At 35.8% G+C, this 11,297-nt stretch overlaps 1 protein-coding gene across 1 annotated transcript; it reads right to left on the bottom strand.

Annotated features, from left to right (window-relative positions):
* Positions 1 to 5,891: 5,891 nt before the first annotated feature.
* On the bottom strand, positions 5,892 to 8,162 carry LOC104247694 (1-aminocyclopropane-1-carboxylate oxidase homolog). Its single transcript, XM_009803770.2, has 3 exons — positions 7,255 to 8,162; positions 6,350 to 6,671; positions 5,892 to 6,242 (listed from the first exon to the last, which is right to left on the bottom strand). Exons 1-3 carry the CDS (start codon positions 7,800 to 7,802, stop codon positions 5,991 to 5,993), a joined length of 1,122 nt encoding a protein of 373 aa, XP_009802072.1. The 5' UTR covers positions 7,803 to 8,162; the 3' UTR covers positions 5,892 to 5,990.
* Between the last annotated feature and the right edge of the window lie 3,135 nt (positions 8,163 to 11,297).

Genomic DNA, 11,297 nt, shown 5'->3' with positions numbered 1-11,297 from the left:
TTCTTATACGCAGAAGTCTGTTTGGAATTTTTCCCTACCCCCCCCCCCTTTTTCGTTCAAGGCTTAAGGCTTTAAGCCTGCCTTACGCTTTCCAACAGCCCTTTTATAGGCTTAAGGGTTTTAGGATTGTTCCCCACCCTTTTTGTTATTTTGTCCTTCTTTTTTGGTGTTTTTTAACTTAACTAATAATTAATGATACCCATTTTTAATAATTAATAATATTAAAATTATTAATATTACCTAATTGTATATCCACTTATTTATATATATAGAAGTAACTCAAAATCACTCACAAGAGTTTAAATCTGTAATAGAAGTATAATTTAAGGGGAAAAAATTAAATTCTATATTTAGCGTGTCTAGAAACTTTTATAAATTTGAGGAGTGATACAAAAACGACCGATCGGGTCGTTACATTCTCTCCCACTTAAACATACGTTCGTCCCCAAATGTGCTAAATATTGCGCTGGAGTTGTCCGAAATCGCTGTTTAACACCTCATGAACCTACACGTGCTACCACGACTCAGTTGAGCACATTAGCTCGAGCTAATATGAAGATATTATCTTTTATTTAGGCAAATAAGCCTTAGAGCCTAGTTCCAACATCCAAAATTCTCTACCAGGCCTGCTTCCAACATATAGACATTGTATCAATCACCACACGATGTACAAGAACATGATTGCATACCTTTGGTGAATTCACACCATGCACCGCATCATTCACATGACCATAATAACATTCTCTGCTCATAACAGCCCACATTCCCTAAATTTGATGCTCACAATGCACCTCATAACGTATATAAGTCTTGTTCCAACTCTTGCAATACCATCACGATGAAAGAGACGTATAGAAATTCATAACCAACTGCCGAGTCAACAAATCATTGAATCTCTCCTCTTGACTAGAATCATCACCTCCTTATGAACCAAATAATGGTATTTGCTCTTTAATATACTTCATGCAATCAGATCGCACTGATCCCAGATTAGCTGCTCAGGCAATAAGCCACCCAGACATGACTAAAAGTCTCATGTGATGCCACAATGTGCCAATAAGCTACAAACTCGAATGTGATACATAAGGAAAACAATCTCTGGAACGGACTCTCAACCCACGTAACTAATTGGACAACAGAAAAGGTATTATGAACCTTCCTCAGAAAATGGGAAACAAAACACACAAAATAAAATATAGGGGATTAAACTCAATATCACACTGTTGCGGCGTGCAACCCAATCAAAACAACATACCCATGGCGGCTTGCCACCCGATCCACACATAAAATCTTTATAAAGAGATACTTACCGAGCTAAAATTCTCATTACTACAAAATACCCGAATACCACCCCCGAGCACGCTAAGTGCATAATACCATCCCTGGGGAGACAGATAGTTCCATATGCTACAAAACTCAAGCACAACTAAGGTGCGATATATGATCTGAATCTTGAGAGCCATCCTGCTTACATAAAGCCATCGCTACTCCGAACCTCAACACATAAGAAATTTATCTAGCCATTTCACAACTAACACGGCACAATATAGTTTACATGAAATAGCCGACGATGAAACAACATCCAACATTCGAATATTCCTCCATAAGGAGTGCTATGTTGAAATGAATACATCCGGCCCGATATTGAGCCCACGTTCATATCTAATTCCATCCACAGACCTCAAGCCGATTCTGATCGCACTGTACTAGGCTAATAACCTTTCAAGGGTCCACAATAACCATTTTTTTCTATAACATACAATAACATCAATCATAATAGGAACAAACTTCCACAGTCCACAATCAAATGAATCGAGCGCTCGCTAGGCATACATTCTCAAATTAGCGATATTACCATAATCTTCATACTTGGTTTAAATCTTCAACCAATCAAGTGACTTCATGGCACACTTATACAATCTTCCCATGAGATGCGCTCCCACGACCTTCCACACAAGGTAACAAGTCTGCACACCCATACTACCGACTGCACTAATGCTGTAAAGCCAATCAAGGATCCGCAAATCAATACACGAAGCCTCTTGCACAAGACACTGATCTCAGGTGATGTTGAAGATTATACCAGCTTACTTTAACCATTTAAATCCTTTCCTGCTCATCCGAGTTCGTGACATCCTTGTCAATACCGAACTGCAACCTTAATCCTTAACTTTCAAATTTCATGTCGCTCACTGCACCTACTGTATGAATACATGAGAACCCAAGAATTTCATCATAACTCTTAAACCACTAATAAGATACACACTTCACTTTATAGAAACCTTTCGCTTTACTCGTTTCAGGAGAATCATTGCAACATGACTGCATTTTCATAACCATAGAACATGCAAATCTTCAAGTAGTGGTCTAAACCACCATAATTGGGATCTGCCTACACATAACAAGTCGTAATACTTGAATACTTCCAAATAAAACCAATTACGGCAGCCGTCAAGCGTTGCATGTACCCCCATAAATCATGTGCATAATATAATCATGCTGAAGGAACTGAGCACTGCCACCATCATGCCAATTTAACCCTGGCTAACTGATCCGACTTCTTCTAACTTATCCTTAACTTTTCTTAGAAATAATAATAACTCCAGTCCACACATAACGAACTCAATCCACACTCATCCTTAGTGGCCTTGTATCATGAAACCATGTTGTCTCAAATTCTACGAACCATCTCATACCCTCCTTGTGCGCATGTTTGCATCCTCAACTGACACACCCACTCTGATAATTTCTCTATGAATCCGAAGTCATTTTCTCTCATTCCTCCAAATTTTATACTACAAGCCGAAGATATCATAGAACATTCCAAGCCTCTTTTTATAATCCGCTGCAAAAGCTCAATTCTTAACCATGTTGCGGGCTTGAAATCTTTAGGCACCGCATTTTAACCTTTGAATTCACTAGGACCGTTGTTGAGAGTCACCCACTCTGACTTGGTCCCGAAGATAATCAACTCCAAGGCTCTGCTAGCACATGTACACCCTCTCAAAAAGACAATTAGCTGAATCACCTTTCTTGTACATCACCTCCACACGAAGCATAAAGTCTGAGCTTTCCCAAACCTGAATTTGAACCAATAAGGCCCAATATAGCACACATTCCTCAATCTGTTGCTCAAATTACCACTGATGTTTTCTTTCCTTAGTCGTAATAACCCACCAATACACTGATAACCAGAAATCTCACAAATAGACAACCATGCAATCCGACCGTAGGCGGTAGGACTCTCCCACTTAGCTTGAAGCTACCATTGCATAATTCTAGAACCCTCCAAGATTCCTTACTCCCTATTGACATGATCTTGCACAATCAAACCGCCAAAATTCCTCGAAATCCTTCTGTTAAACCTTTCACGAACACTCTGAATCACTAGCCACATTCACATATTCGACCTCTTACCGGATAGCCAGTAGAATTCTTCGTAGGAGCTTCGTCAATATTATGCGACCGCTAACCTGCTCACAAGAGATAACACACATGTGGAAATTACATGCCGACATCTTTTAACGTCATTGCACTGGGTACTATTACTACAAAATATGTAACCCATCCTGAGCCTGTGCTCATTCACCAGTTGTACAAGTCTGTTCACTCCTCATGGACATCAACTAAATGTGCGACAATATCTTCCAATTCAAAGTCATGTTGTATCCTTCTTCATATCAAGCAACTCCAACGTCGAGTTTTTTTTTTCCTAACATTTTCGAGGTTCTGCTCGGAATTGATACAAGTATCTATAAAAATATTTTGAAATTCGGCTTTTTGTATATGAATACATCATATATTTATGCTGGATACAACATGTAATAGTAACTTATTGCCTGCATATTTCATAATAAACCTAGTGCTTGTATTCTGTTGTATCTAACAGTTGTGTTCAATGTATTCAAGTTTATTGTTGTATTCACAATATTTTATTTATTCCTAATATATGGTATTACCGCTTTATTGAGTATATTTCATTGGTTATATTCATTGATTTTCTATTTGTATTGAGAGTATTTTATTATATTTCACTATATTGTTGTTTTAAATACAGATGGATACAGTTAGGTTGAAAATACAGATGAATACAGTTAGATTGAATGCATAACTAAATGATGAATAACATCAAAATGATAGAACTAATATTGTATTTAAAAATTATTGTAAGAACTCAAATACATTTAAATACATCTAAATACAACAGTCAAAAATCACTGTACAAAATAAAAATTAGTGTATTTTTTATCAAATACATCTAAATACAAGAAGAGAAAACCATTATAGAAAATAAAAATCAATGTATGAGGACTCGAATACATATAAATACATCTACAATTAGGGTCATTGCGTATTTTTGTTCTCCTTTTGACTTCAATGGTTGCTGATGAACCTGCAAATACAGGTTCCTCTTGAGTAATTTGCAAATCGAAAGATGGCCCTTCGAAATTGAGTACTTTAGTGGGTATTCTGCAGAAAACCTAACAATGGTGAATATTTTTTAAAAAAAATGTTGAAGAGAAAAAGAAGAAGCTTTAACTAGCCAAAAACCCAAAAACTTTAGTGGTGAGTGGTGAAAATACGGGGCTTATCGGATTTGAAAACATGAATGATGAAAGTTTCATGACCGTCAAATTAGACGGAAATGGTCACCGAAGTGAGACAGAAAGAGATAATAATGAAAAACAATGAAAGAGTGGAAATTGACGCCATTATAGACCGTCTGTCGGAGGAAACCAGTTTTCTGGTTCATATAGGAAAGAATGAGAAATAGATCATGGAGAGAGAAATAAGATACTATGCATGATTTTGGGGGAGAATAAACTGAAAGAATGAGAGAGAAAAATATTAGACAACGTATTTAATGGCTTAACGGTAGGAAATGACCATAAATGCATATTTTGCTATAAAAACTAAAAGGTAGCTATAGAAAATAATATTTTAAAATAGTTTTTATTTATAATAAATAGGGTGTAAAGCTTTGCTATAAGAGATAAAATTTCCTTTATTAAATGGGGGGTCAATAACTAGCCCAACCTTGATCAGGTTGAGCGGATCATTTGGGCTTGGACCAAATTTAACTGCCCTACATGATTTTTTTTAAAGAAAACATAAACATTTATAACTAAAACATCCAAGCACCATTCAATCAAAACTTAACATTACAATCATAGTCAAGTCTAAATATTTACCAAGTCTAAACATCCAACCATAACAAATAATAATGTCTCAAACATCACAACCACCACAAACTAAAACTCATTATCCCCGCCACATTCGTCATTCAAAGGATCAACTTGACGCATGCTCATAAGTTTCTCAACTAAACTCTGCAATTTGTTAAAATTTGCACGATCTTCTTTCCGTTCCTCCTCCAACTCTTCAACTTCTTTTCGTAATGCTTCCACCTCTTCATGATCCTACGAATAACTCGTATCACCAAACAACAATGTCGTAGGACGACCTACGAAATGTTGTGATCCAAGACCGTAGGTTCTATCTTTCTTTGCACCACCAACCACCTGCGACCATATTGAAGCTACATCATTGAGTGACATTTGGGTTGAGGCTAAGGCTGACACCTTTTTCTGGGTTTGCCTCTGTCAGCCTTAGCCTCGTCCGCCTGTTTGCCTTTGTCGGCCGCTGAGATGGAGTGGAAGATATCGAAAGAGAGAGAGAGGAGGGAAATTGGGGAAATAGGGTTTTGGCCTGAAATATTAAATTTACATACCTACATGATAGTTTGGGGGATTATCTTCTAATAACATTTCATAATTGGTCCAAAATCTTGGAAATTGCAAGATCGACCTGTATCTAGTCTATTTGCCAATAATGAATAATCTGTGCTCCAAACTAGTTTCCATTACTCATAAGCAGTAGACAAAAAGGACTTGGCATAACAGTGCATATTTCAATATCTTTGAAGCTTAAGCATGTGATACATCACAAAAATTTTCTGTTATCATCAGAATTTTAATTATTAACTATGATTAGATCTTGTAATGCAACAATGCAGAAGTTCCATCTAGACCTTTTTGACGAAAGTAATCAGTGTAGTCTTTCACTGTTGTTGCACGATATTTTGGAAGATTATCTTCTGACAACAATTCAGGAATTGGACCGTAAAGCCTGGAAGATGGTCGTGGACCAGTGTAGAAGAAGCATGCAACTGATATTCTTGGTCCAACTTTATTTGCCAATACTCTGTGCTCAACACTTATGTACTTATCATTTGATATGAGCTGAAAAACCACCAACAATAAGCACAATCAGTTTCAGTGCCAATGACGAAGCTAGAAATCTTGCAAAAGGTGTTCAAAATTTAATATATATTTATTAATATACTAGCCTGTAGAAGATCTCCAATGTTCACGACGAGAGCACCAGGTGTAGGAGGAACATTAACCCACTGATTCTGATGAAGCACTTGGAGTCCTCCGATATGATCTTGTAAAAGCACTGTGATAAAATCATTGTCAGAATGTTTATTGGTGCCTATGGTGAGCTCTGGCTGAGGGCATGCTGGATAATAATGTCCCAAAATACCGAGCCCCTCCGCGCAATCCATATCTTTGAGATGACAACGATCGAGGCCAAGACCTTCTGATAATAATTCAAGTAAGGAGCAGCCTAATTTCATTACATGCTTAGAATAGTCTTGTAGTATTTCCCTGTAGCAATTTCAGTATAACTAGTGAAACAGCACATATCAATATTTACAAAATAGAGAAATGATATGCTCATTTGGCTCTCAGGGACCAGACTTCTAGTTAAATTTTCTTAGTTTCCCAACAGTATCCATAAAAAAACTCACATTAAGCATAAATTAATTGAAAGGAAGCACATAACGATGCCAAAATTTTCATGGTTTATTCTTGGCTTTTGTCGAAGGGGAGCCTTGGAGTAATAGTAAAGTTGTCTCCGTGTGACCTATAGTTCACGAGTTCGAACAATGGAACTAACCACTAATGTTTGCATTAGAGTAGGTTGTTTATATCACACCCTTTGGGGTGCGGCCCTTCCCCGACCCTGCATGAATGCGGAATGCCTTGTACACCGAGCTGCCTTTTTTTTGTTCTTAACTTTTGTCAAAACAGAAAACATAGTTTTTAGCACAAATTATTTGCAAGGAAGCACATAACAATGCGAACATTTTCATGGTTTATTCTTGATTTTTGTCAAAACAGAATACATATATTGTTACTAGGCAATGAAACGAATTGGTTGGTTTTCCAAGTCATGCTCAGAACATACCTGTTTGCTGTTGGCAATTCTTCTGGACTAGGAGGAGTAGGAGCCATTAAACAGAAAAGTGAGTCTCTCCAATTTGCAGCTGGAACAGAAGGACTATACAAATCAAAATTGCTAGTATGAATCACCTTTTTCGTACTATCTCGAGTGTAATACTGTTTCTTAACCTCAATATCTTGCTCAAAAAATCGTCGTGTTCCTTGCAACATTTCTTCCAGGACAGGTAATGGAATGCCATGATTAATCACTTGGAAGAAACCCCATGTCTCCGATGCATCTCGTACTTTATCCACAATCTCTTTATGCTTCGTTGGATCCTCATCAATTCCTTCAAGATCTATAACTGGAAAAATGCACTGTGTTTCACAGGTTTCCGAGGAGTCCGGTCTGTTTTTTGGTGGCAGAATGAACATATTAGGTACCTCAGTAATTCCAGCATCAATAAGCCCTTTGACACCAGCCTTTGTATCATCAAAGGCTTTTAACTCACTCATTTTGTCGTAACTTTTCTGAACTGTAGCCTGAAAATTATCAGTACTAGAGACTACCATCTTCTTTGCTAGTATACAACAACAACAACAACAAATCCAGCGTAATCCCACAAGGGTAGTGCGTGCGCAGACCTTATGCCTACCTTGAAGGTAGAGAGGCTATTTCCGATAGACCTCAGCTCAAGAGAGACGAATCTTCTTTGCTAGGATGTTATGAACAATTAGAGTGGCTGAGTTTCTTAGAACCTAATGGGAAGCATTTGGACATCAAAAACAGTACTACTTCTCTATGCAGAACACTATCTTTCCTGTCCACAAAAAATAAGAGGTTATAAACTAGGAGATTGACATGATAAGCTTTAAATGGTTGATGAGTTTTACTGCAAAATATTCTAAGATATGGAGAATTTCTCAAAATGAGGAAAGAGGAGAAGGGAGTCATGGCGTAACTGGTAAAGTTGCTGTCATGTGACCTCCGAGTTTGAGCCGTGGAAACAACCTCTTGCAGAAATGTAGGATAAAGATGTGTAACATAAACCCTTCTGATCCGACCCTTCCCTGAATCATGCGCATAGCGAGAGCTTAGTGTATCAGACTGTTTATTTTTTTAATTTTTTTATTTTCTGAGGAAAGACAGGAGGAAGAAAACATTTTGTTAGATATCTGCTCATACGTCATAGTGGTTAGAGTTATTTTCAAAGAGCCATTAACTTAGACTCTTGGACACTTGGAATTTGGACCACAATTGTGACCATCACTAATTCATACCAATAAACTAGCTATTTTCAGCAGAAGAAAACAAAAAGATTAGTTAATCATTTTTAGTCCCTTTGATTGGTCATTGTCTGAACCCACTGTCATTCTTCTCTCCAACCCCAACCACCCAACCCCGAAAAATAGAAGAGGATATTACTGGTAGGGATATAGTAGATATGCCCTAGATCCAATCTCATATTTGATGATTTGAACATATTTTTGTGAACGTTATTTGATATAAAAAAATATGGTATTCTTTTATCATAGTTATTATTAATTGTTTAATTAATTTGATAAGGTCCTTGATTAAATTTTGAGACTTGTCATCGTGATAGAGATCATGATAATGAGAGCAAAGTCTCTTACAATTTAATCTAAATTTGTTCTCGATCATAGGATTATTAATTTGAACATTAGTAATCCGCTTAGATCAATATTTATGTGATTATCTTTATGGGATAAAGATTAGTTGATCTCATTAACTGAATCACATAGATAGATGATGCATAAAGAAATATGATCATTGAACCGGCTCATTGGATAATTCCTAATGGTTAGTATTACCGTAAACTGTCAATAGGATATTCTCTTGAAGAATGTGATATAAGAGTTTCCTTTGACCTGAGATCGTCATAGTAATTGACAAGTTATTTGTTGTGCTTTAATACTAGACACCTATGACCCTAAGGCGATAGTTGAAAGGATATTGGGTACGATTGAATACTTGTAGAATTAGTGATTGATTAAGATGGAATCTGTCAACTCTTGGTAATGAGTTTAAGCTCCATGTTATCATGAATTATAAACGACCAAACTAAGACCTTGGTCAAGGCAATCGAATGAAAGAAGAAAAGAGTTTTTTAGGTCATTCAATGGTCGATTATATTTGACATGAATACATAGTTGGTCGCCTATTTGAATTTGACAGTTGAACCATATCCTAGGGTGACCCAGAGCTATAAGGACAGACGGAATTACTACATTATTCTTCTACTGGTTCTTGAGAGTAAATTGTATACTTCATTCTATCCGGTCGTTAAGGAGTGTTGCTAGACGCCACCCTTGATTAGTATATTGATGTGATCAATTTACTACCGGTTTAGTATTGAACCTATGGGGTTGCACACTAACGAGTGTTCTGATCTTTGCTAGAGGATTAATTACTTTATATTTGATAACTAAATTAAGGAATTTAATTAGTCAAATAAATTTAGTTATTAGTCTAAGTGAAATATTATTATATTCTTTGCTAACACATGGAGTGTAATTAATATTGTGAACAAATTGAGGTTTTCTATTTGGAATAGAAAATTAAATTATCTCTTGGTTGAAATATATATATATATATATATATATATATATATATATATAAAAGATATGTATATAAATATTAATAAAGATTAATTTATCAACGTGAAAATCGCCGGTTACTTCAACCCATAAGAATGGTATTGGTAGTTTTAATATAAAATATTATTTGGAGTAGTACTTAAAGTCCAATTTGGAATTGGACATTAACAGAACCTTCACGTCAAAGTCCTTAGGAAGGACGTTGGGCACCAAACCCATTAAGAATGGGATTCTGATTTTCGTTAGAAAATAATCGATCAAGTTTATTTTTGGAATAAACTTTTACCCTTAGTAAATTATTACCTTACCCAAATAGGAAAAAGATTTACAGGTAATGCTATATAAAGGGTTATGGAGAAAATTTGCCGCATTATTAATTCTTGAGAATAAAAATACTTTGTGAAAGTGAGAGTGCAATAAAGTCAAGAGAGAAAATACAATTACAAGAAAAGTGTTTCTTGTTCTTCTAATTTGAGTTGATATTTTTGATAAAAATTTCAGCGCAAATTTTTCGTTCAATTTGTTCGTGGGTTTCGTTGATCAAAGAGTTGATAGCAAGGATCGGTCTCGGTGTGGATACGCATAAATTCTTCACACTATCGAAGAAATTTTGAAATGAGACTCTCTTCACCAGGTACGTCTTAGATCTGATCTTTGACATGTAAATAAATTTTAAACACGAAAAGATTTGCTTAAGATTGTTATTGTCTTCCGCTACGTGTTACGAACACCTATATGCAATCCTTCAATTACTCTCTATGTTCGCTTTTACTTGGCACGTTTTGACTTCTAGTGCCCCTTAAGAAATAATAAATAAAGTGCATAATTTACTATGATACTCATATTAATTTATGCATATTTTATTGAATTTGAGAAAATGATTTAAAATGAGTAATAAATACTGTGGGTATATCAGGGAAAAAAATTTGTCTTCTCTTGATATGCGTAAAGTGACAAGTAAAATAAAAATTTATTTTTAGTATACCTGCAAAGTAAAAGTGAACTGAGGGAATAGAAGATATAGTGGTAGTTTATGAAACATAGATAAGCAGATCACAATAACAACAACTATGCTTCAATCCCAAATAAGTTAGGGTCATTGTATGAATCCCATTGTTCATGTTTCTCCATGGAAGGTAGATAGAAGAACAAGACAAAAAATTTCCTCAATCTTATTGTAGTCATGGAGATAGTTTCCATGGATAGTAGGCACAACACATTAATGAGTAATGACTATGAATCACCAAGACATTAAGAATACAGCATATGTGAGTTTGTTTTCTCAATAGAAAAAGAAAAAAGGTCCAATTTAATATGACCATTGAGGGTATACTTGCACTTTCATCTCCATGATTAACACTGGAAATTTTCAAATGGTGACATGCTGAACTGAATCTTGAAAAGAAATAAATGAACTCCAGTATCCATTTATTAAAGCTAAGAAATGAA

Source organism: Nicotiana sylvestris, chromosome 1, assembly GCF_000393655.2.
Source record: "Nicotiana sylvestris chromosome 1, ASM39365v2, whole genome shotgun sequence".
In the NCBI taxonomy this organism is placed as follows: Eukaryota; Viridiplantae; Streptophyta; class Magnoliopsida; order Solanales; family Solanaceae; genus Nicotiana; species Nicotiana sylvestris.
This window is presented reverse-complemented; position numbering and strand designations above follow the sequence as displayed.